The sequence below is a fragment of the Euprymna scolopes genome, chromosome 21 (genome assembly GCF_053919585.1).
Source record: "Euprymna scolopes isolate OS-2025 chromosome 21, ASM5391958v1, whole genome shotgun sequence".
In the NCBI taxonomy this organism is placed as follows: Eukaryota; Metazoa; Mollusca; class Cephalopoda; order Sepiida; family Sepiolidae; genus Euprymna; species Euprymna scolopes.
In genome coordinates this window covers 92,550,651-92,577,486 of record NC_136502.1, presented here as the reverse complement: position 1 = coordinate 92,577,486, position 26,836 = coordinate 92,550,651, and the positions used below count along the sequence as shown (strand labels likewise).

Sequence of the window (26,836 nt, the reverse complement as noted above, 5' to 3'; positions counted from 1 at the left end):
GAAAAACAAAATCAGTCAAAAGAAAGACCACACAGATCACCAATATGTCTTCCCTGTGGGGAAAAACGCACACTTGAAAAACAAACAAAAAATACATCTACCAAAAAACAAAATATAAAGAAATTACCACAAACAGAAACCACCACCACCACTACTACTACTACTACAAATAGATTTACAAAATTAGAAGACATGGAAACTGAAGTTACTCCTCAAACCCCAAAAAATCCTCATGAATTACCAGAAAATTCAATGGAATTGCCGTGGATTGAAGGCAAATTACAATAAAATTTTATTGTTGCAAACCAAATTTAATCCTTTGGTTATTTATCTCCAAGAAACCTTAAGAATGAGGACAATTGAATATAAAACACTACCAACAATATAACTACATTCATAATACAGGACTTAATAATATTGTCCCCCCCCCCCTCCTCCATTGCAAAACCCAATCAAAAGCTACGAACTAACGATTGAAAATACAAGGAGCTTGAATAAAAATCTCATAAAATAACTGGATACAACATCGAATACTATTCCCAAAATAACTGGATTCGGCATTAAATAACCCACAAAGGTTTGATATGCCGTTAAACAAAAAAAAACTGATAAACTGCAGTAGTCAATAACACATACTTTTATAACTTTTGATGCTACTGAGATTAGCAAATGTGTTTGTTTATATTACGAGGTGAACAAGTTGGATTTTCACAAACTGCGTTTTAGCTGCCTGAATGTATGACAATGATGCTTGGCTGCTTTGGTGTCTTTTATAAATTGTTTGCATCTGAGTTTTCAATTTGTTTTTGAAATTCAGGTTTTGTCATTTGAAGCAAAGATGAAAAACCCGATTTTGTGATTTAAAAAAAAAAAAAAAATAAATAAATAAATAAAGCAAAATGATTTTGTGCATCTGACAAAAAACTACATCTGATGGTGAGGGCTCCAATTTGGGAGTTTTGGGAAGTATGCAGTCCTCCCTTAGTTTCCACTACTCCTACTTTTACTTGGATTAAACTGCTAGTACCTGTCAAGAGTCCGATGTGTGGATTATATAGAATGACATAAAACTGTGTCTTGCTATATACGCATAAATTTATGTTCTTCATTTATGAAGACCTGTATTTTTTTTTTTTTGTGTGTATGTATATATATATATATATATATATATATATATATATATATATCTCTCATATAAAAACAAAAAAAACTGTCTAAACTATTAACAAGTCTAAGACCCCTACCCCCTCCATTAGTTAGAAATGAATTTGAAAGAAATCCTTTAACTTATGGAAATAAGTTTTCCCCTTTTCTATGCTTCTTTTTTAACTTTCAAGTTTGAGACTTTTTTTAATTCCTTCATGGAGACATTTTATATGAATATTGGTGCTTAATAGCATTCGTTTGATGACACTCTTCTTTCTTAATTTTCTCAGTGGAATTACACATATGTGTCAATGGTTCATTGGTTTGAATTTCAACAAATATGAGATCATGAATGTTGATTTAACATATGATATCCAGACCTTTACTGATGTTGGTGAGTAAACATTTTTTTTGTCTTCTCCACGATTCTTCGATTTTGAAAGCAAATAAAAATAAAACGAGAATTAAAATACACAACTTGAAATGTGGTTATGAATTTTTTTAAAATCAGGACTTAAGTGTATTTAAATTTGAGGAAAATTAGAATTGCAAAAAAAAAAAAAAAAAATTTGTGGATATGTCAAAATAAATTCACCAGAAAATTAGAATTGCAAAAAAAAAAAAAAAATTTGTGGATATGTCAAAATAAATTCACCAGAAAATTAGAATTGCAAAAAAAAAAAAAAAAAATTTGTGGATATGTCAAAATAAATTCACCAGAAAATTAGAATTGCAAAAAAAAAAAAAAAAAATTTGTGGATATGTCAAAATAAATTCACCAGAAAATTAGAATTGCAAAAAAAAAAAAAAAAAAATTTGTGGATATGTCAAAATAAATTCACCAGAAAATTAGAATTGCAAAAAAAAAAAAAAAAATTTGTGGATATGTCAAAATAAATTCACCAGAAAATTAGAATTGCAAAAAAAAAAAAAAAAAATTTGTGGATATGTCAAAATAAATTCACCAGAAAATTAGAATTGCAAAAAAAAAAAAAAAAAATTTGTGGATATGTCAAAATAAATTCACCAGAAAATTAGAATTGCAAAAAAAAAAAAAAAACAAATTTGTGGATATGTCAAAATAAATTCACCAGAAAATTAGAATTGCAAAAAAAAAAAAAAAATTGTGGACATGTCAAAATAAATTCACCAGAAAATATATAATAAAGAATTGGTAAATAGAGAACACTCTTAGATATTTTAGTAATTTTTATAATCTGTTTCTGGTAGAAACTTTATATATCCAACCCAAATCACCAAAAGTAAATAGGACACAAAATATTATTGCCTGGATAGATCTTGTAGCTGAGAAAAAGTTTAACACAAATATATCCATGTTGTTAATGTACTTATATTCAAATAGCAAACTAAGACTTTTTTTTTTTTTTAATTTTTTAAAATTTTTTAAAGGCATTCTTATAATAATAGACATGAGTGGATTTCTGATTTATACAAATCATGAGCAAACAATGCTTAGTTGCAAAAATTTAGACTTCTAAAGTTTTAAGTACATTCTTTTTGTAAATTGAATTAAGATTTTGATTCTGAATTTTTTTTTTTTTTTATAAAATGGCTTTAATTACAAGCTGATTATGCAGTTTTAACCCAAAATAACATTGGAAATTTAATGAAGGTTTTAAAAGATCAAATAATTTCTGAACTTTAAATAAAAATTGTTTTAATATATTTAAAAAAAAAAAAATGGATTATAACTGTTTGATTAAAAAATATTTTTTATTTTCAATGATTTAGATGATCAGGTTTTAAATTAATGCAGTTGAACTAATCTAAGTTTTTAATTAATATTAAATATAGATTATCATTGAATTTGTATGGCATTCACCCTGAGCAAGTTGAACCAGTGTTCTCCTTCAGCCATATGAAAGTTAAGTAAATTGTTTCCTGGAGGATATTGAATTCAAAAGCTGCATGTATATCCTGATTAGATGACGATTAGTTTTTTTTTTTTTTTTTTTTTTTTTTTTTTTGCAACGTGTTGTCATCTTTCCTACATACAGCAGATGGTGTCCCTCAAATAGTCACTCATCTTATACCGTTTAAACTCAACATTGGTGATGTAACATGAATTGGTGTGTCAAAATGCTTTATTGTAATAAATGTTATTTTATCTTATGTTTTTTTTTTTTGTTTGAAGTATACTCAGTTTCATTTTAATTTTAAGTTTTCTTTGGTCTAATTTTGTAGTCAACTAATTATAAAGGACTTGAAAAATTTGTATTTTTTTTTTTAAATTTAGTTCACAAGCAAGCAAGCCAAATAAAATTATATAAAGAGGGTATGAAAGTTGAAATCAAGCATGTAAAGCGGTAAGTTTTCATTAATCATTTTGTAATGCATCATTTGATGGTCAAATAAACCAACAAGTTATTATTTTTTTAATACAATGCAAAACGATAAAGATGTCGCCCTAAAGAAAACAACACTATAGCTTCATTTAAAAACTTTTATTGAAAAAAATCGATTCAGGTAACTTGATTATGTAGTAGAGCTGACATCTATTCTATGTAGCCATATTCAGCCTCAATCAGCACCTTGATACAGGTCCTGAAATTCCTGAACTGGGAGTATGCCTTTTCCACAAATGCCAGCAGGAGCTCGGCAGATGGCGGCGATCAAGCTGGCTTTGGTGTTGTAGGAGGTCATGTTGGTGATGTTCTCAACAAAGTAATTTATCGGGTTCAGATTGAGGGAGGGGGGGCAGTGAGAGAAGCGTACGAAGTCATAGCACTCCTTCTGAAGGCAAACCTGGGTCTCTTTGGACTTGTGAACCAATGCCAAGTCCTGCTGCCACACCCAGGGTCTGCCAGCAGCCATCGAATTGCACCAGGGGACCAGGTACACTTTGGTATTGACTTTTCAGCCAATTTTGAAGATGTGAGGTGGCATGATGTGGCCCTCACTTAAAACCACATTAAAGATCATAACTGTGGCCGGAAACTGTTTTCATCACCCTGCCCATGTCCCTGTGACAATCAAGCGATGTATTTTGAGGGTACTGGCAATAGTCCTATTGTCATAACTTGGATCGGCAGAGAACACAAGTTGTACAGTGGTGCATCCCAGATCTCATTCATTGAACATTGTGTCATTTTCAGACATGATAGAAGGCTCCTATTACTTTTGGGATTTGTACACAACGGGCCAACTAAAATGTTCTGGAAAAGAACAAAAACAATTTTCATCAAACAAATGGAATTGTTTTTTTGTTTTTTTTATGGCAACAATTTTGTCGTTTCTCCCTGTAATTTATTTTTATGCCTGTCCATCTAATCTTAATTCTTTTTTTGCCTTGCGTTAACTTTGAAAAAATAACTTATAAAATAAATGATTTTTGAAAGTGCAATTTAATCATGATGTGTGGAAAAACAAGTTTCATTCAATTTTTTGATTGACCACCTTTTATTGATCATAAAATCTTGTTTAACTAAACTTATCCAAGTATTCTTTTAAATCATAAAATGTTTTACTGTTTCTATGCAAATCTTTGCTTCTAATTGTAAAGTTGCTTAAGTTTTCATTTTGACAAAATACTTTGAAGAGCAAAAGCTATTTTACCATTTCATCGCTTATTGTATTATTTAAATTAGATATTAATACAGATTTTTTCAATAAGGAAAAAATGTTTTGAGATTTGCTAATGGTATGATTGTTTAAAATAAATCTTGGAGTTTTTCAAAAGATTAAATTTTTTTTTTTGTCTAAACAAAATAATTGTGTTTTCAGATTTATCTGAATTAAAATAAACTCTTTTGTCTTTCAGAAAACAATTGGACCAATACTTACCAAAAGAAGTTTTAAATAGAGGAAAATTAAACAAAGAACGAAGAAAGACTACAAGTTCTCTCGTAAGTTTTTAATATTCAAAGCAACATTTATTTTTTAGTAAATATTTCAAGAGCATTTTCATAATTTTTAATTGCATTCATGTTTCTTTTAAGTTAGCCTTTTTTTATCTGTTTATTTAAAAAAAAAATTTTGTAAACTTTTACTATAAATGTAACATCAAGAGTAGAAAATTCATAGAATACTAGACAATTTTCATAGATGCCTCCCCTCCCTAATTGATATCCAATGAAATTGTCTGAACAGTTCAAATATTACCATGCACTAAGTTTGGAGTGTTTCTTCCTTATTACATTAAATAACGGTACAAAAAAAAATCTGTCATAAAAACTGTCTAATCAATTGATTCTACCTTAATTTAGAAACCTTCATATTAGCTTGAAAGAAAACCCTGAAATAACATTAATTATTAAGTAGGTCCCTAATATGAGACACCCAATACATCTGTACATGCATTACTGGTTTAATGGAGAGTGAATATTTTTCTCCAAAGTGTGTAATATACTATAAGCAAATTCATTTGTATAGATGCTCATATGTCCATCTCGGTCCTGGATATGACTTTAAACTATATCCGATGGTGAGGCTCCAGCTTGCGGACTTTGGATAGCATGGAGCCACCTTTTAATTGCCATTGCTCCCAAGTCCACTCTGACCTGGAGTGGTAATACTGTTAGGGTCCCAACTATGAGTTAAATAGAAACTGACTTGAAAAAAAAAACAAATATATTCTATTGAAAAGTTTTTCTTCAAAATCACTGGATTCGGCATTAAATAACCTGAAAAGGGTTGATATGCCGTAAAACAACCAACCAACCAACCATATGTCCATCTCAACGAGACAGACTAGGCATGGTAAATGTTTCAAGCTGAGATTTGAAATCCGACTGCTTGTACAAGTAGTCAACAATCATGCCTTGTCATCTCGCTTATCACGAAAGAAGTTATCTTTCCATATTTTTCTTACATTACTGATAGAATGCGCTTATAATTATAAAGAGTGGTGCTTTATGCTAAGTGAAAAGTGTTCAGTTGTGATCCGGAAGTCAAGCTATAAATTTCTCTTCATCTGATTGATTCACTGTTGTTCCTTATCAAATCCGATTGTTTTCTACTATTTTGCCCAGAAAATATTCTCAGAACTTTCATGCCTGTATGTGGTGATGAATTCCTGTTGGTATAAAACACTTTAATTTTATTGAAATTAGACTTGTTTTTGATTGTTTGGTGTTAATTAGGAAGGGCAAGTTATAGTAATGCAGCCAGATATGCAACAGAAATTGTTGTACTTATAAACGTTATAATGATTAATACGGCAAAATTAATGTTATGTTTAATCAAAAGTAAAACTTGGAAGACTAAAAATTACAAGTGTTATTTAGTTTTATGATTAAGTTTTTTTTTTAATACAAGATTCATACTTCCTAAACAACTTTTGCAAATATTGGGCTATGTTTTAACTTTTTTTTTTTTTTTTTGTGTAAACAGGAGGTCAAGTCTCAAAGCAATTGTACTTCTACCGTTACCGCTAGTAAAGGAGGTGGAAGTTCAGCAAGTAATGGCAGCTTAATTCACAGTCGATCTGACACCGATTTAACTCGGCAAAACACTTCAGTTGACAGTCTGGAAGATTCAAGCCAAGATTTGGTAGATCTCGACTGTTCTACTGCCTCGGCCCCACCTTCATTTCCCTCGTCCACTTCTCCAGCCAATGGTGCTAGCAGCGGAACTGAACCAGCAGCAACTACCACCACCTCTCAGTCCTTATCTCAAACCAGCGATGACTCACTTTTACTCGAAGAATCTGAATCAAAAACCCACCATCAGGTAAGTTACCATTTCTCATTTTGAAAGTGGCAAACAATACTATGAAGGGGGGGGGGTGTTTTTATTTTTTAAGTAAAACGGATTAATTTATTATTGGCTACTTAAAAGAAAACTTGACTGCAAGATTCCGGAGATTTCTATTTAATACTAGTTGGAATATTGGGCTTGAGTAGGGTTCATTCATAATGTGCAACAAAGCTGACCCTTACTGAAAATGTTTCCAAGCAATAAAAAAAAAAACATTATGGTAAAACCTGAAAGATTCTTAGTTATTTTATGGAGTTAAGATTATTTAAGTCTTAAAAATTGATTTTTCAAAAAACAAATGTTGAATCATCTTAATTTTGCATAATGAAACTAAAAAATTTTTTTCTGTGGCCCTTAAAATAATACTAAGGGTATCATTTTTACCAAATTTTAATTTTGTATGTCTAATAACCTATAAATATTAATGAATAGAAACGCACACACATTTATATATAATGCCAGGTTTTAAAGTTAAAAAAGAATGAGATAAAAATCTTTATTCCACATACCCAATATGAAGATTTAAAAAGAATTTTTTCATTCAAAAGTGTACATTATTTTTATTTGTATTTTAAGATTTTTAAACCATAAAACCTGATATTATGGTTTATACTTTTGGGCTGTTTTTTAAATGTTTTGCTTAATCAGATTTGATTGTTTTCCCTTGTACCTCCATTTTGTTTCTAACAATCTTTAATTATCATTCATCTGAAGATTTTTTGTTTGAATTTTATGAAATACTTATTTGTCGGTCTTCTGATGAGGAAGCAGCCTCTGTTATAGCAACCTGAATTGCTTGTGGACACCATCAACTTCTCCAGAAATGCATGTAAAAGTTATTTGAAGATTTAATGACTATTTTGGAACAATAAGATTTGAATAGAGCTATTAATAAAGTATTAAATCAAGCTTATATGACTTGATTTAATATTTTATTAATAGCTCTATTCAAATTTTTTTTCAATTCAATTTCTAAATACTAAATATTGGGTTTCATCTTTCCTATAGAAATTGTTTCCTGTTCAAATGGATTTGGATTGTATAAATTTGCTTTTATATTGTTACCTATCTCTTACATATTTCTCTCAGTATAAGAAAAAAAAAAATGGAGCTTGCCTCTTCATTTGTCTATTGTCTAAGTGTTCTTAGTTACTGGTAGCAGAAATTACTGAATTATACAGATTCACAATGACTATTAATCGTAAAGAGGCTTGTAACTATCTTTGCTTTTCCAACTGTAACTCTTCATTATTATTGGTTCAGCTCATATCTGTATAAGCGGCCGATTTTATTCATTTTAAATGCTGATCAAAGCTCACTATTCTGTACTAGATTGAGATAAACTTTACTTTTTATTAAAATGCTTAACTTTATTAAACCCCAAAACATTTTTGTACACCTATTATGAAATGATAGATGTGCGTGTCCAGTCTTTCACTGATAAACTTACGTTTTATTTTATTCACCTTTTTAAACATAAGCATTGATTCCCAACTCTTGGTATCTATTTTTATAGATTTAAATTTGAAGCAGTTTATTTAAAATGTTAAACCATTTAAATTCCTTACAGGAAGCTTCACAAATTAGTTCTTCCCCAGACAGTTCCCGTAAACGCTCTCTATCCCCAGCAAAAAACGATTCACCAATCAAAAAATCCAAAGATGAGCAGGTAAGATCGTCGTCTTACTCTTCATCTCTATAACAAATCTGATCCCTATTAAGTAGAACAAAATCCTGATGTAACGACAATTGTCTTATAATTTATAAAATAATTTGTAACAAAATTTAAAAAAGTTTTTCTATTTGTTTGGTTGCAACGTTTTTGCTCCTAAGTAATAAGTGTATAAGTGTATAATATTTGACCTTTGCTGGGAAAGTTTAAAAATTATTTTTTTTTTTTAGTTTTTAAGGCTTAGAAATTCTGAATTTCAAAGGCCAACAATATAATAATAAAGTTGGCCATTTAAACTCAAATTAAAAAAAAAAAGTCACCAATATACATTACTTGTGAATTTGAAGGTTTTTAAACTCTCGATTAGTAATTTTCATTTAAAATTTAAAGGCAAATCTAATAACCTGGTTCATGTATGCTCTTCATTAATTAGTACATATGGATCTGTTGTATACACAGAAAATCTTTATTATCAGTGTTCACACACACACATATAAAATTATAAATACAATAAGCCTCAAAGAAAAAGAAAACGCAATTTCTCCTGATGATAATCGGATACACTGATAGAAAATGCTTGAAGAATATGGCTGAACAACAACTTTTGGGCGCCATTTTATATAACATGCCTGCCGAAATTAAAAAGACCGCTCGACAAATGGAAAAGATATCCAGAAAGATTGGAGAAAAGAACAATCAGATGTGCTTGAATAATGACTTGATGCCAAAATATATATAATTTATTTATACATACAGACATACACACACTTAGATATTTATAGCTCTAAACTAAAAACTGTAAAGAATTATCTGGATTATTATTTTCATCTTGGATGTTATTCTCACCATTTTAGTTGAATAATCCAGATTATGAATGTTCATATAAAAAAAATTCAGAATCTTACATAAAGGATTTCATATTTTATTAAAATTTTACAAAAATAAAATAAACCCTAATAATTTAGACTCTTTTTGTGGTGTCCTATTTTCTTGTGTATAACGCTACCCCATGTTTCCAAATCTAAAAATAACAGGAATAAATTACATCGTTGTGAACCTTTCAAACAATTACCCACTGTATACTTTTCTTTCTTTTCTAAAACGCACCATGTTAATAATCATCAAAATCTTAGACTAAAGCATTTAATTTTTTTGGAAAATAAATGGAGCTGATGTTTAGCCATTGTGTGTTGCTATTTTCAGAGAAAAGTGGTAACACTCCCTGTTTATACATTTTGAAGGTGTTCATTATACTTTTGATGTTTTCTATTTCTTTTATTTTGAAAATATGACAATTTAAAATATCTTTCAATAACAAAAAATGAGGTGATTGTGCAGATTAGTAATACTTTAACCCAATGCATTTCAGAAGAAAACCTTATGTATTTAAATGTCATGTCGAAATCAGTATAAATTCCAAAACTTAGGAATAATAATGTAGAAAATAATTATGAGTAAAAATGGAATTTATCACGTTTATTGTTTTTTTTTTAATTTTTTTTTTATGTGAAACGGTTCTTTACAACCAAGTCTGATAAACTGACTTATCTCCCTTGATTTTTAAACACAAATGTTAGAATGATTATATTATTTTTTGTTAAAAAAATACATCTATCACATTTTTTGTAATTTATACTAATTTCGACGTAGCATATATGTAATGTTTTCACCTGTGTTAATGCAAAACATTAATCTGCACAAGCATCAAAAATGAAAATTCAAATGTAAACTTGTGAGCAAAACTTAATTTTAATTTTTCAAGTTTTTTTTAAAACTGAGTAAGCATTTCTGAAAGCAGCCAACCCCACACACGTTTTTGGCCTTTTTACTTCTACAATTTTAATGTTCGCAGAAATGCAGAATTAATTTCAAATTTTACTAATACAAGTTCTTGCCCTTTATAATTTTTTTTTTTTTTTTTTGAAACCTTGTTTTTTATTAACCAATCTAATTCAAATCTTATTCAAAATGTTTTTTAATTAACTATTTTCTAATGGCATCAACAATTTAAGAAACAGTAATAATTACTGATTTTCAACTTTACATTTGCTTTGATGAATCTGAGGATGGTTCAAATAATTATGAACAAATATATTAATTTTCTAACATACAAATATTCTACAAGAGCAACAATGAATTCCAGATATTTTGATCAAGTTCAAGGAGAGCTGTTATTCATATACGATGGCATCCAAACTCTTATGTGTATGTAAATACAGTTATACACAGCATTATCACATTGACACACCAGTTCTTGGTAGATCATCAAAAGTTAAGCAATGTTGAGCCTGGTCAATACCAGATGGGCAACCATTTGGGAATACCAGGCACTGTATGCAGGAGAATGACACTGCACTGCAAGAACTGCAAAAATCTAACATTCCCTCCAACTGGAATATACATGTAACTGGGGATTGGTTGTGAGTTTAATATTCCGTTGAAACTTCAAACTTGGTACACCCAGGTTGTCAGTGTTGTTGTCACCTCTCTGCTGCAGTTGTCCTGGATGTAACTAATGCTGATTTAGGCAATGTGTATTTTGGGATTGTACAAGTCTTGCTCAACGTATTGACTCCTCATGCAGTTAACCTTCTAGGAGATATCCATTGTTTCTTATTGTGTGTGTGTGTGTGTGTGCATGTATTGTGTAGTATTGTAAAATATTCTCATAAGTAAGCTACACAAAAACAACCTGATGAAAATATAGAATACAAACATTTCTATGTATATGGCTTGTTGTTACAAGTATTTTTTGATACTTCTAAGCTCTACCCATGAATTGAGCACTGAAGTAAATATTAAAACATATCTACACAGTACATTATTTGTAACTTACACATATAGTTACTTTGTCAGATTTTCAAAGTCAGACATGAATAATATTTAAGCTGACAAATTAGGCTTTGCTTCTAATTATTAGCCAATTTTCATTTGTTATTGTACTGTCATTGGCAATATATGTGGTTACAATTTATTTAAAAAATTAGTCTGATCCACATGATTACTAATGATTTATTTTTAAGTAATCGCCTAAAGGTAAAGGGGTGACTTTTTTTTTTTTAAATAAAAGAATATAATAGGGATTGTCTACTTTTTAAAGCTTAAAATATGTAAACAAAATTAAAATAAATTAACTGCTTTTCAGTCATAGCTGGGTAGCTAGTGCATAAGATAAGTGTGTGTGTATATATATATATATATATATATATATATATATATATATATTTATGAACTTCTTCCTCAGTTTGTCACTTGTATTTTATTGCAGAATGTGTCAGCAATCGACTGTTCTGATGACGGTTCCTCACTTGTGTGCCCACAGTCACCTTTAAAACCTGATTCATCTTGTATCAAAACTGAAGATGACGGTGAACAGGTAATAATATATTGTGTATATGAAAAACAGACAAAACATGTAAGAACTCATTCTGAACAAATTCATTGCTTTGGAGGCGGAGGGGGGGGTTCTTAAAACTGGTAAATGATGAAAAACAGACAAAATAACAAATGTTTGTGTCATTATACGGTCATTGTCTTTTCTAAAGTTTTGGTTTTATTCATTCTTTTCATGTATCATTAAAAAAAAAAAAAAAAAAAAAGACTGCCAGCATCTTTAAAATGGAGACTCTATAAATATGAAGTATAAATTATTAGATATTTTAACTCTGAATCGAACTTATTTTTTCTATAAAAAATTTTTTTTTATCATTTTACATGATTAGTTTTTAAATAGATGAGTTTTTGCTATTAAAGATGACTTGATGACAATAGATTTTGAAATGCAATAGTTGAAAAAAAGTAAATTTTAAAAATCCTTACTAAAAGATATTAAATAACTCCGAATGTGAATAAGTATAAACCTATATCAGTTTATTTGGTTTTTGAAATCGACAATTAAATACACTTTTTTCTTCCTGATTTGTAAAAAAGAAAAAAAATCTTTAGCTTCTATCATATATCATAAAAAAAAAAAATGATTTCATAATTGTTAATAAAGATTAATAGTTGATATGATTTTATATTTTTTACATTCTGTGTTCTAACTCTATTATGGCTTCTCTGAGCATCTCTAATTTAAATTACTAATCTTATTTTAACATTTAATTAAATATACTAGAATGTTTTTTAACCTTTCGGATATGCATGTTCTAATGATCAATTTTTTTTATAGATGTACTTAAGTGGAAAGGGTGCAAGTTAAAATAAATTGAAAATACATTTCAATGAACTTATATTTTTTAATCTCAAGGCATGCCTGATAGTTCCCAAGAATCAGTGAGGATCCCTGTGCACACCTACTCCAACTATAAAACTTAGAGAAGTTAAAAAATATTGTAGTTTTAACTACGATTATATATATTTTAGATCCACCATTTTATGCCTATGTCTTTTTTTGCAGATGTCGTCAGAGATGAAATGTTCCCCCGACAGTTCTCGTAAACGTTCTCGATCTCCTTCAAAAGATGATTCACTGATAAAAAAAACAAAAGAGGATGAGCAGGTGATTTTATAATTTCTCTTTTCCTTTTCGCTGCTTCTCTATTGTTAGTCACAATTGAAATTCACATTTCAAGTAAAAACACTTCGAAGTATTTGTGTCATCAACAAAAATCAGGAAAAATGAGTGGAAGATTAATTACAAGTAAAAATCAATCTTATTGTAAATTGCAGTTATGTTGTTCATTTTTACTTAAATGAATGACTTATCTTCTCCCTGTTTTATATGGAAACTTCTGGTACTTCTGTTAGCAAAAGGCAGATTGAGAAAATACAAGACTTATTTTTAGTAAAAATGTTTTAGGCAATCTACTAGTTCATCGTTTTTTTTTTTTTTTTTTTTTTTGTTTTTTGTTAAACATACTTATTGCAGTTTGACATAAACACATCAGTATTTTTTAATTGAAATGTGAATTTCGATTTTGACTAATAGTAACCCCCCCCCCCCCCCCCGGGGCAAAATCTGGGGGGGGAAAAAATTCTGATTGACAGCCAATTGTACTTTTCCTGGTAATTCCTTTCATATTAAATTGTAATGAGTAATATCTTATTCTTATAAATTTTGTTAGAATTTGTTTAGAATTATGCTTGATTTAAAAAAAAAAAAAAAAAAAAAAATTAAATACAGAAAAATTTTTATGATGCACTTATCATGAAAGACATATTCCGAAAATCATATGAATTGATTAAGTAGTTTTTTCTTTTTTAAGAAAATCCTATTTTATAATTTTTTTTTTTTTTTTTTACTGATTAAAAAATTAATTTTTAAAATCTCTAGTCAAATTGTTGCCCTTTGAATTTTGGTTAAATGTAAAGTAATATGTCTACTACTGACCTTCTTCCTCATAAAATTTGCTCTTAATAAAAAAAAAAAAAAAATTTCTGATTTTTGGAATATGACATCTTTGTCCCATCACAAGTATGTAAATCATAAGATTTTTCTGTATTTTTAAACTAAGTGTAATTTTAAATAATCACTCAATTTTAATATTTTTGTTTTTATATCCATTGTCTAATTGAATTTTCTTTAACCTTGGATCCCTTTTTATGCAGGATTCAAGTTCATCTCTGATTAAATCTCCGGAAAATATAAAGAAAGAAGATCAGGTAAGATTCTTCAGTAAACGCCCTCCCCTCTCTCTTTCACTCTTTCTGAATCAATTTATGCAAAACTTTAAATATATTTAATCACTGTCACCATCTATACTTTACCTATAGTCTTGACAGAGTTCAAAATAGATTTTGTAGACTAGTAGGGGATGCCCCTTTCTCTTCCCTGCCTCATGTTTTGACAAGCTTCTGGGCTTGACCTTTACTCCTGATCTGAAATGGAACACATTAAATCCGTTGCCAAGGCACTGGAAAAATAGTGGAATCCTTCAATCGATCCAGTGCATATCTCATGCTGATGCAATTCTCTATCTATATAAGAGCCAGGTACGTCCAAGGATGGAGAACTGTTGCCACATCTGGGCAGAAGCTGCTAGAAAGGACTTATCCTGCCTTGATAGTTCAAAATAGACTTTGTAGCCTCATAGGGATGTTCTTTTCTCTTCCCTGCAACCTCTTTCTCACAGAAGAGATGTTGCGAGCATGTCTCTGCTTTATTATTTTCATGGCAAGTGCTCGTCTGAGCTCCAATCTATGGCCACCCCCTTGCCAAATTTTCACGAAAAACACTCGTCTAGCTGAAAACACTATCAATAATTTCCCCCACTCTTTAATCTGTGCCTAAACCTAAACATAGATTCCATGAACAAAGTTTCTTTCTTAGAACTGCACGCCTGTGAAACTCTTCCCTTTGCCTGCTTTTTAGCTGACTACAATATGGTTGTCTTCAAGTCCAACATAAACAAGTTCTTTATGAGCTGTTCCACTTCAGAAATTTACTGAATTTCCATTACTATCAATTACTATATTGTCAAATTGACTACTGTACACAATTTAACCCTTATTCTCAAGTGGCCTCTCGGCTTCGATAAGTGGTGATGTCCTTTGTAAAAAAAATAAATAAAAATGACTCTTAGAGATGAGAAAAGAAAATGTAAATGAGATGGAGGGATCATGTCAACAAAATTGGTTATCCTCCAGAATTTCTCTTTATATTAAAATCTCATGTAACGAAAATGTCATTCTAAAAATCATGTAAATTGATCAAGTATTTTTCTTTTGTTTTTTTAATTTTTTTTTTTTTTTTTTTTTTAACTAAATCAAATTTTATGATGCAAAAAGGGACTCGCATTACCATCTTGAAGAAATAAGGGGAGATAACTCCATAATAAATGCAGCCTAGTAACTCTCACTGTCCTTATTTTGTCCTTTAGTTCTCACATTCCATGAACAATGTTGACATTGGGAAGTTTTTGACTTTGATGTAGGAAAGATGTTTTTTTTTTTTTTGTTTTTTTTTTTTTGTCTCCCGATTTGGAGAGGGACCTATGTTTTCAGTGGCATCCGTCTGTTAGTCTGGATGATTGCCAGATAACTGTCCATTAGTTTTTCTTGAAATTTTGCCACAAATTGTATTTCATTAAATAGATGTGCACAGTACAAATTTTTTTTTTTTTTTTTTTTTGAAAATTCCCGTTGTCTCCAGGGGCAAATGCCCCAAAATTACATTTTTTGCCCCATAACTTTTGATCCATCCATTAGATTGTTCTGAAACTTGGCCAAAATGTGGGGCCCATTGTTCTTAATATAAATCCAGTATGGATGACCCTGGCAAAATTCTGGTTCGCGTCCCTGGAAACTTTTAGTGCTAAAAACGCCCGCCCCTTTTGTGGCTTTTTTTTTTTTCATATTTCTTCAAAACTTGATGTCTGATTATAATGGTTTTTCACAGTGGTCAACTCAAATATGCATGTATTAAGGCCTGAAACTGCAGTTATCCATTTACACTGGGATTCAGCATCCCCAGGGGCCCAAAAGAAGTCAAAAATGGCCAAAAATGACACTTTTTGACCCATAGTGTTTTATTCATCCATTAGATTTTCCTGAAACTTGGCCAAAATGTGGAGGCCGTTGTTCTTGATATAAATTCAGTATGGGTGACCCTGACAAAATTCTGGTTTGCATCCCTCTGGGACTTTTTAGGGCGAAAAAAACATGCCTTTTTGGAGCTCTTTTTCATATTACTCAAAATCTTGATATGTATGTCTATATAGTTGTTTTCCATGGTGCTGAATTCAAATATACATGTGTTAAGATGTGAAACTGCACCATTTTCACTGGGATTTGGTGTTCCCAGGAGCTCGAAAGGTGTCAAATGCCCGAAAATTTAACCCATAACTTTTGCCCCATCCATTAGATTTTTCTGAAACTTGGCGAAATGTGAAGGCAACGTTGGCCCTTCACACTTCTCCATTATTTTTTGTGGCATCCTCTCACATGCAGCACCAGAGTGGGACCACGCATGCACGATTTTTTTTTTTTTTTTTTTTTTTAATATGGTCTTTTCATTCAGTTAAGAGTACATAAATAATATTTCTGTGTTTTTGTTTTTTTTAATACATGGCATTTTGGAAACCACCATGTTCTACATTGTTATTATATACACGCTTTCTCTTCCCATGCTTATCGCCCCACTTTGTGTGTGTATATTTAATTTTCTTTGCTAATATTTTTTCTGTTTAAATCATTTGGTCTTGTATGACAATCAGAATTTTGTTTTCTCCATACTAAACTTTATACGATATCTTCACACAAATGTAAACCTCTTAAGTTATGTCACAGAACTGACAAATTGAATCTGAATAGATTATAACATCTACACAGATATTTAAGGTTTTATCTGAAAAAAATCTGGTTGATATAAATCCATTTTACTTAGTGGAATTAATGGTAAGTTGAAAGAGGATGACCTGTTTGTAAGACAATTGAGATGGATGAGAACTTGTATGGTGAGGCTATTAATGTTGTTCAGAAGTTTTGTTACCTTGGTGAGGTAATTAGAGTAGGTGCTAGTATGATTGCAAGAGTTAAGAGTGGATGGAGTAAGTTAAGGGAACTTCTACCATTATCCAGCAGAGCGTTAGCATTGTTGGTCAAGATAAGTTTGTCAGGCATGTGTATGATGATGTCTGGAAGTGAAACCTGATCAGTAAGGGTTGAGAAAAATGATATAAGAATGGTACAATACGTGTGTAGTTTGAATCTTGAAGATGGGCTTAGATCTGACAAGCTCACAGCAAGAATAAATCTTAACGGTATAGGGAGATGTATGCAGAACAGGAGATTTCATTGGTTTGGTCACATTGAAAGAATGGATTAGTGTTCTTGCGTTAAATGTAGAACAGTTAAGGTAGCAAGTTGATTTCATAGAAGGTCAAAAAGAACGAGAGAAATTTATATAAATTGATTTGAAAGAGGGGTAAGTAAAGATCTGGCAAAAGCAAATTTTTTTTTTTTCCTCAACGACTTAATTTCTGCCAAATCCCAAGAACTTAATTTTTTGTCATTTGGCCCTAGTTTTTTTCCTTCCTCTTCCTCGTCTCATTACTTTGCATTCACATGATTCATGAGGTGGAGAGGTGAAACAAAAAAGTAATTTTAATGAATTTAAAAGCAAAGAATGAAGTTAAAACACAAGTCAATACTTTTAGTCTAAAAAAAAAACAAAAAAAACTGGTTTTCTTAGTTATGTGAAAAAACTGATTAAATTTTAGAATTTAGAGTGGGAGATCATTTTCACGTAAAATGATTTCCGTGTTTCCAAGCCATTCTAACTTCCATCTCACCTTCACAATTACATGTGGTTTTAAATTTTTTGTGGAGAGGAGGCTATTAGCTCAGGGTTAATAAGGGATTTAGGAGGGAGATGTTCTAATGAACTTGAGGTTAGTGAGAGGGTAAATATTAATTTTTTTTTTTTTTTTTTGTTTTCACTAACTTTTCAACTTAAATGCCCCACACACCGCTAAAAATACACAGAATTTTATCTTGTAAGAAAGAATGCTTTTTTGTTAATTGCCCCAAAAAGTCAGTGGCCCCTGAAATGGGATATTATTTACATTAGATTCATGTAAACATGGGGTGGAGGTAATTCAAAGCAATTTCAGATTTGTTACGATTGGCCGCTCATTCAGCGCATGCCAACATGTAAAACAAACAAATGGTTGATTTACTGATTTGCCAACATTGTGAATCAATGATATTGCAGTAATTGGTGTTCATATTGAGAGACAAAATTCTCTCAATGAATGAAACTTGTCTGCAATCTTTTCTGTAAAAGAAATCTTTGTTATTCCCTTTTCAGTCTGTGGCCACTTCCAAATCTGAAGCGAGGGAAGAACTTGGAGCAGGCGAGAAAATTCCTCTTCATGACTTAAAGGACAAAAATAAATCTTGTAATATACAAGTAAGTGGCTATTTTTTATTTTTTTTTATCTGTACGTGGCATTGCTTTTAATAGTGAAAATAACAATTAGATTTTAATTAGCACAATCATACATGAACATTTCATAACTTTTTAAAAATTGTTTCTTGGGTATAAAACGATGCATTTAAAACTTGCCAGCTTTTCTCTCCAAAATTGAAAGAAATACACGCAATAGTTAAACATGTTTTTCATATGGCTTATTAATAATACAGAGAAATCTAGTAAAGTAATATGAAATACAAATATCATTAATATTTGTATTTCATATCTCTGTGATTCTATAGAAAAGTCACTTTGTATGATCGCTTGATAGTGGAGGAATCAGACTGCCCATTATTTACTATTTGTGAACCTGTGTCCACCTCTTTGTGTGTGTGTGCGTGCGCGCGGGCGCGAGTTCCTTTCTCATGACTTATGAAGTGAATGTGTGAAACAAAAAGTAATTTGAACAAATTTAAAAGCAAAGAAGTTAAAACAAAAGTCAGTACTTTCAGTCTAAGAAGGAGATTGTTTGCAATTCTAGTTTTTTTTTAGTTATGTGGAGAAACTTGATTGGAAGAACAATTTTAAGATTTTGCACATTTAACACAAAGGTAATTTATGTCTTGCAGTGTTCTTATATGTTGTACAGAAATTCATCCGATAAGTATTGAAAATTGAAAAAATCTAATCTTTAAAATAGTCTTTCTCTCTTACAGATAAAATTTTTACAGGGGAATATTTTACATTACACTGGCTAAGGGAAGTAATAAAATCTCAGCAAATCATTGTCATCTGGTGATCTAATTGAATTATTCCCTGTTCATGCCTGGGTGTACCTCACCATTTTATTTTTTTATTAATGATTTCAATTTACAATAAAAAAAAAGAAAAAAAAAAAAAAAGAGGTACCATTTAAAATCGCCGCAAATCATTTCTTAGTTTGCATATTTTAAAACTAAACATTAATCAGAAGTGACTTTTCCAGGGCATTCATCATCAAGCCTTAATATCAGCTATGTGATATTGTAAACAAATACAGACGAAATTTGATGAACGGCATAATTATTTAAATTTTTTTGCAAATTTGTCCACTGGGCAAATTATTCCTGATAAGCTATAATAATCAGTAGAGGATTGATTCTATAATAATACATACACAATCTGTATAAATTAAAATATTGTTTAAGTGTATTGTATGCCCGTGCTATGCCGGGTGGCCAGCTAGTAATTAATATATAGTCAAAATATAAAATACAAAGGTATTAACACTTGTAAATCTATTACGAAAATATGTCAAGTTATCACCTAAAAATCAGTGGCTGAACATATTTCTTTAGTGTTGTGAAAAATCAAGTATTTAAGCCTAATATGTGTGAGACCACATATTCCTTCACCAACAATCAACACAATCGCCAAGCCCAACGCTGTTTCTGTGGTTGTCTTCTCTTTCATGTTTTTTTCTGCTAGTTCTGGCTGTCTCATCTCATATTAGCGCCTTCCAAAGGGGTGCACACAGGTTCACAAATATAAAAATGGAAGACAACTTTAAACACAAATTTGTGAAACGACTGGAACACCTTCTGCATATATCAATTGGAGTTTGGTTGTGTGTGTGTGACACCATCGCAGGAAACTGACCTCGAACCACTAACGTCTACTTTTGCATATTATATTGAGGCCGTGTTCATCGGTCAGTTAAATTCATTTCTTCATCTCAGCCTCCTAAAGCTATCTCAATCTGATCCAAGCCACAACCTGCCACCAACTGTCCTAAACTGTCGCAAAACTTGCTGCTATTTCTAAAACTGTCTGTAAACTAACTTTAAATATATCGACTTATATGTCCGATCTTTTGTACCAGTCACCTGTCACACCTTGATTAACAATCCTGTTTCAGCTTTCCTTTGTGTTCCTTGGTGAACAACTTTCTCACCATTGTCTTTCTATTAACCTCACTTCCTATATCAATAGTATCACACATGCATGGCATTCTATAATGCTTATGATGGTATGCATTTGCAAATGAAGATGGGAGTGGTGCCATTAAAAATGAACAACCTTTTGTACTCCAGAATTTATTTTTCTACATAGTCACCATCATTCTCAATACACTTTTGCCAGGAATTCAATGATTTTTAACACATGTTTTACTCCAATAGTTTCTTCCCCAGAACCGTTAGACTCTAGAATTCCATTCCAGGTCCTTGCTTCCCCAACAGTACTGACGTGCAGAAGTTCAAGTGTAACGTGAGCCGACATCTTGCTGCCCAAATCCCTACATAGTACCCCAGTAGTTGTTGCCCCTGATAGTAGCCCCCTACACCAAAGTGACAATTTGCCTTGTTTGGGGTAAAAAAAAAAAAAAAAAAAAAGTCCATAACAGGGGTTGCTTTCTTAGTCTCGTATCATCAATATCTGCAACAAGAGATGAAACTATCAGATGATGAATGCATAAGTTCAGTCATCATAACCATGCAGTTTGCAATTCCCTATGATCTATATAGTCCGAAAAAAAAAAAGGAGGCATTACTTTTGTACAAACCAGTAGTATACAAAATGTATATTAATGGCATGAAGAAAAAAAAAATTTAAATATGAATGGCTGTATAATGTATTATATGCAAGGGTTTAATTGAATATTTATTATTCCCATTTTTTAGTTTCAGAAATGTTGGGCTGCGTTATGAAGAAATAAAATATGGTAGAAATGCTAAAATCTCAAAATACATTTTGATATACAGCATAATCATGATGACACACTGGTTCCCATTAGATCACAGAAGTTAAGCAGTGTTGAGTTTGGGCAGTACTAAAATCGGTGACCATTTGGGAATTCCAGGTGCTATATCTTGGCATTATTTCCAGTTACCCTGGAATTCTTGCCACTGGACAAAAGCAGTACTGATTCAGAAGAGGTGTGGTTGGAATTGCACAACCCTTGCCTCATAGGTACAAGCACAGCTACTTTTTTTTTTTTTTTTTTTTTTTTTTTTAAAGGTGTCCATTTTCTTTGGAGACTAATGGAGGCAACGATATTGACTTGACATCACTTAACTTATTTCAATCTAATTTCAATTTTTAATGAAAAAAAAAAAAAATGTTTACATATACAATCTCATAAAATATCTAAGCGTAAAAATGTATTCTTTTACTTTTATTTCTGAATTTATCAGCTTTATTCATAGCCTTCTGTACTAGTGCTATTTTAACTTTTTTAACTTAAATAATTTGCTAAAAAAAATTTTATTAGGACCCTCAAAAAAATACAATCTGATAAATTTAGATTTTGAAATTTTCTTTTTTAGCAATAAACTAGTAAGGAGACCCAATGTTGCTCGGGATTGAATGATTATCAATGACTGTTTCACACTTCCATATTTTTATTATCAGCAAAATCTGTGAAATCATCCATTTTTCAATCAAATCGATTGATTATCTGCTCTTGTTGGGAATTCATTGCGTTTTTGTTTTTGACGTTCAGTTAAACATCAAAAATAACATTTTTGCACCAACCTAATATGGCCTGAATTTAAGTTTAAATTGCAGAAGTCAAGAATCATGGTTCAGTTGTGCTCTAAACGGAAACATTCATTTTGAATGCACTCCCGTCATATCAAAGAACCTACTGTTGATTTTTATATGCCAGGCCTTTCTGCTTGTGTGGTAATAAAACTTTAATGCACTTGTGATATTAGGCTGTATGAGGTGTTAACTTTGGTCAAAATCGCCTGTTTCTTTTATCAGATTTTTTCGATTATCGATACTTATCGAAGACATTCTGATACAAAACCTATCTAAAAACACTGCCAGATACATAAAGTATATTTGTTTGAAATTTCATAAAAATTGGCCCAGTCATTTCTGAGTTCATAGGGAACAAACTTACACACAGAAAGTTCCTTGTATGTGATAGATAGATTTCTAATGCAACAAGAAATATTTCAAAAAAACAAAACAAAAAAAACCATTAAAAATCCAATTAAATTTGCAAGTTGTTATATTTTCTTTTTTTATAAATTAATTTACTTAAACATTATGACTGTTCTTTTTTATAATTAATGTTTTTTTATTTTTAAATTCCTTTTTAGTTCCTCATCATCATATTCATTTTAGTCTTTTTTACATGCTGTCATGCATTGACTAGCCAGGTTTCCATTTATCCCTCTCTCAAATCCATTCTCATCAATTCCTCCCATATTTCCTTTGCCAACTGAACCTGCTTCTTCAACTGTTCTACATTTAGTAACCCAAGAACACTTTGCCTTTTTTTCATATATGACCAAACCAATAGTCTTCTATTCTGCACCTAGCTTCCCTATACTGTCCAGATTTAACCTTTAAGTCATTCAGAACTAATCTTGTTTTGAAGACTTGCATTACACATCCCTCATTGTTCTCCACTTTGAAGCAGGGGGCTACTGTTAGGGACTTAATTAGCGGGGTCATTATGAAGGGAGAAGAGTAGAAAGATGTTTGTTAACATTACACTTGAACTTCTGCATATCATTGCAGTTGGGAAAGCAGAATCCCGGAAGGGAGTTCCAAAGACCCGCTGTTCTGGGGAAGAAACTATTGGAGTAAAAGGCTTTCTTGCACCTAGGGATCTCTACTGTAAAGGGATGAGACTTAGTAGCTTGTCGGGGGTAGTTACGTCGAGGAGGTACAAGTGTTCGCAGTTCGTCAGAGGATTCACCATTAAAGTATTTGTAGAACAGGCAGAGGGATGCAACATCTCGTCGATGAGACAGAGGTTGAAGCCTAGATGACAGTTCAGGACCTATCAGGTTGGCGACTCTCTTTTGAACCCTGTCCAGGAGCGAGAGACAAGCAGCAGATGCACCAGCCCAGATGTTACAACAGTACTCCATACATGGGCGAATGGTTGCCTTATAGAGGTATAGGATACTATCAGGCGTAAGTAGTTTTCTAGCACGGTAGAGAGAGCCAACCTTCCTTGCAGCAGCCTTGGCAATGCTCTCAATGTATCTATTCCAGTTCATATTCCCTGTAAACGTTAGGCCGAGGAGTTTAAAAGAAGTACTTTCAGGCAATGTGTTCTTGGCCATTGCTATTGGTTGTAGAGAAGGTTTCTTGTAGTTATTGAAGGAAACAAGCTTAGTCTTAGCAGCATTGAATGTGACCAACCATTTTTGTCCCATTCCACTACGGATTGGAGGTCATCCTCTAGTGTTTCTGCCATTTCCTTGGATATGTGTTCATTTGTTTTCCCCTCACATCTGTTATAGAGAGTGGTGTCATCGGCAAATATACCCATCTCCGAAACAATTTTATCAGGGAGGTCGTTTATGAATATCAGGAATAATAGAGGTCCAAGGATAGACCCCTGAGGTACTCCCGCATTTATGTCATATTGTTTGGATGTACGTCCGTCGAGGACAACTTTGATTTTTCTATTACTTAAGAAGGATTTAATTACATTATGAATTCTTCCAGTGATTCCATATGATCTAATTTTCCTTAGAAGACCATCGTACCATACCCTGTCAAAAGCCTTAGATATATCAAGGGCCACCGCTCTACCCTTCCCTGTTTTATCCAATGAACGGTATATACGTTCAGAAACTACAGTTAAGATATCTGCTGTTGAACGGGCTTGCCTGAATCCATATTGTTTGTCAGTCAGGAGTGTAGCGGCTGTTAGGTGCTGGACTAGGGCTTGATTAACTAAGGACTCAAATATTTTGGCGAAAAGCGGGAGGAGGCTAATGGGGCGATAATTTAGTGGGTCAGTTCTTTCACCAGAATTCTTGAAGACTGGTACCACAGAGGCGGTTTTCCAGCAGTCGGGAAAACAAGATTCGTTAAGGCATTTATTGTAAAGTTTGAACAGAACTGGAGCAACTTCGGCAGAGCATTTTTTTAATAGCACAGCCGGGATGAGATCTGGTCCACATGCTTTTGAGGTGTCTAGGTTTTTTATAATAGCATGTACCTGAGAAGGGGTGATTTTCAAATCATCAAGTGTGGCGTCTGTTCGCAGAGGAAAATCAGGGAGTGAGTGGTGTTGGTGTACCGAGTTCAGTGTGGAGTTTGAGGCAAACCGACTGGCAAGCAGATTAGCCTTGTCAGTTGCCGTGCAAGCAACCTCATGATTGTTTGTTAGTGGGGGAATAGTTGACTGTCCATTATTAACTATGCTGTTGTAGATTTTCCAAAAATCCCGGGTTCCTAATTTCTGTGCTTCGATGCGCGTTCTGGTGGTTTCAGAGTAATCTGTCTTAGCTGTCTCTATCACTCCCTTACAATTATTTCTAGCTTCTATAAACTTCTGTTTATTTGAGCTGGACTTATGTCGGTTGAATCTGCGGGACGCATGCTGCCTTTGACAAATGGCAGCTGCACAAGCAGAAGTAAACCATTGGGGAGAGTGGGGCTTGCTATAGAATTTCCGTGCGGGAACATGTGCTTCAATAGCAGTTTTGAACCATTCAATTGTCTCATTTGCACACTGTTCCGCTGGAAGAGTAAAGATATTTTGCCATGGGGCATCTCTGATGAGCTCCCTGATGGCTTCCCAATCAGCCTTTTTGTAATACCTCGTTGTTTTGAGTAGTGGGTCTTCAGTTTTAAGGCGAGAATTTAGGCTGATTTCTACCATTATCACAGCGTGATCAGCATTCCCGAGTGGGCTGTGGGCATTTGTTGTACAGTTATTGGGAACCGTTGTCAGAAAGAGATCTAGAAGTGAGGCATGTCCTCAGTCTTCAATGGCCAGGTTTTATTTCCATACAGCATCACACTGTAGGCACATGCATGATGGACTCTTCCCTTGATTGACAGTGGGAGTCCTCGACGCTTAATTTTAATATTACATTCCTGTGCCTTTTAAAACTTACATTCCAGACCAATTAAAGTCTTGTAAATTCTTACAAAAAGATTCGAATCCCTTGAAATAGCATTTTTTAATTATTGAACCAATGATTATATTCAGTATTTAAATTTAAAGGCATTTTTTGGTATGGTTTGAATATTAATGATTTCTCTTCCCCCCCCCCCTCCAATGTTTACTCTGGTGCTACCAGATAAGGCTTTCTGAAGATACTGGCTTCCTGACTTAAAATTGCACCTAATATTGATGCTATTGTCTCTTTTCGTTTATTTTTTTTACTCTGCTCAATCATGTTCTGCAAAGTCAAAAATAATTTTCCTAAAAAAACAACCAAACTAAACTGCGTCAATAAATATTTGAAGATATAAAATACTTTTTTCAAAATTACTGGATTTAGCATTGCCTAACTCAAAAAGGGTTGACATGCCATAAAACAACCAAGCTAATGTTTACAGTGTAATTGTATAACTGCTTAAACATGTAACATATTTTTTTAGCAACATCCGTTTTTTTTTGTTTTTTTTTTATGAAATATAATTAAATTCTTTTGTCAAAACGTGACTCTCATGATTTTTCTTTTTCAGAATTATTCTGTTGATGTTCCAGAATTGACCAGTCCACAGACACAAGTGTCCACACAAGCTTTCCCAATCCCACGGAATGTAATCCGGTTAAAACTTAAATGAATTGCATAGTTTCTCTCTTTGTTGATGTTTATTGTTGTTGTTACACTAGCATTAGTTACCTAGTGGAATCCCCTAGAGGGGGGAGGGTGTCATTGTTTGGGAAGTTGGGCTCTATTGAAACAAGGGTCGCACATCTACAATTTGCAGACATTCGCATACAGACACAAAATCAAATGTACAGTTAAGAAGCCTTGAACAAACAGTTAAGAAGCCCCCTCCCCTCCTCCCAACAAGACGTCAATATCAACCTGGACCACCAAGGATGTTTACTAAATTGAATTCAGAACATTAGAACTTTTTGTTAACAAACAAGCATTTCTTCCACTCAGAGGACTCGTCTTCATTATATTGGTGTAAAGATTTTTTTTTTTCTTTTTTTTTTTTGTAATCATAACAATATTTACTTTGCTTATTGTCTTTGTTTCAATCCAATCCATATTGCCATTCTATTATCTATTTGCCCCCATTATCCTTTCTTGCATCACATGTCTGCTATAATCTAAACAAAAGGAATCATTTTGTGTTAGGGTTGGTTCCATATTACACCATCATCCAATTTTGGCAGTTAAAAACACTGAAAAAAAAAAAAAAAAAAAAAAACGAAAAAAAATCAAAAAAAATCTGTATTCTCTCTTAAAAAAAAATTTTTTTTTTTTAAATATTTTTATTTTTAAATATTATGTGTGTGTGCATGTGTGTATGAGAGATGCTTTTTCACATCTGTATGTCGTATCTGGTACAACACACATTCTTTAAAAACAGAATACGCAGGAAAAATATACGTACCCTGACATGCACAGGTGTGCAGCCAAAATGCATAGGTATGTAAACAAGGATTTATACACTGCAAGTGGCAGTTTTATGCATGCATATATTCAGTCTCTGGAAAAAAATATGTACATATTTTT

At 32.0% G+C, this 26,836-nt stretch overlaps 1 protein-coding gene across 4 annotated transcripts in view; it reads left to right on the top strand.

The window, feature by feature from the left end:
* Positions 1–26,474, top strand: part of LOC145242577 (poly(A) polymerase beta-like) — a 72,937-nt gene extending 46,463 nt beyond the window's left edge. Inside the window, exons 15-24 of one of the 4 annotated variants that reach the window (XM_080105668.1) lie at positions 1,437–1,540; positions 3,404–3,473; positions 4,928–5,012; positions 6,499–6,837; positions 8,435–8,533; positions 11,805–11,912; positions 12,936–13,037; positions 14,087–14,140; positions 18,288–18,389; positions 25,827–26,474. In XM_080105668.1, the coding sequence (XP_079961794.1) occupies positions 1,437–1,540; positions 3,404–3,473; positions 4,928–5,012; positions 6,499–6,837; positions 8,435–8,533; positions 11,805–11,912; positions 12,936–13,037; positions 14,087–14,140; positions 18,288–18,389; positions 25,827–25,928 (1,165 nt within the window). In that variant the 3' untranslated portion in view covers positions 25,929–26,474. The remainder of the gene's footprint in view (positions 1–1,436; positions 1,541–3,403; positions 3,474–4,927; positions 5,013–6,498; positions 6,838–8,434; positions 8,534–11,804; positions 11,913–12,935; positions 13,038–14,086; positions 14,141–18,287; positions 18,390–25,826) is intronic. The other 3 variants (XM_080105669.1, XM_080105670.1, XM_080105671.1) reach the window with 3 other exon arrangements.
* Positions 26,475–26,836: the final 362 nt, after the last annotated feature.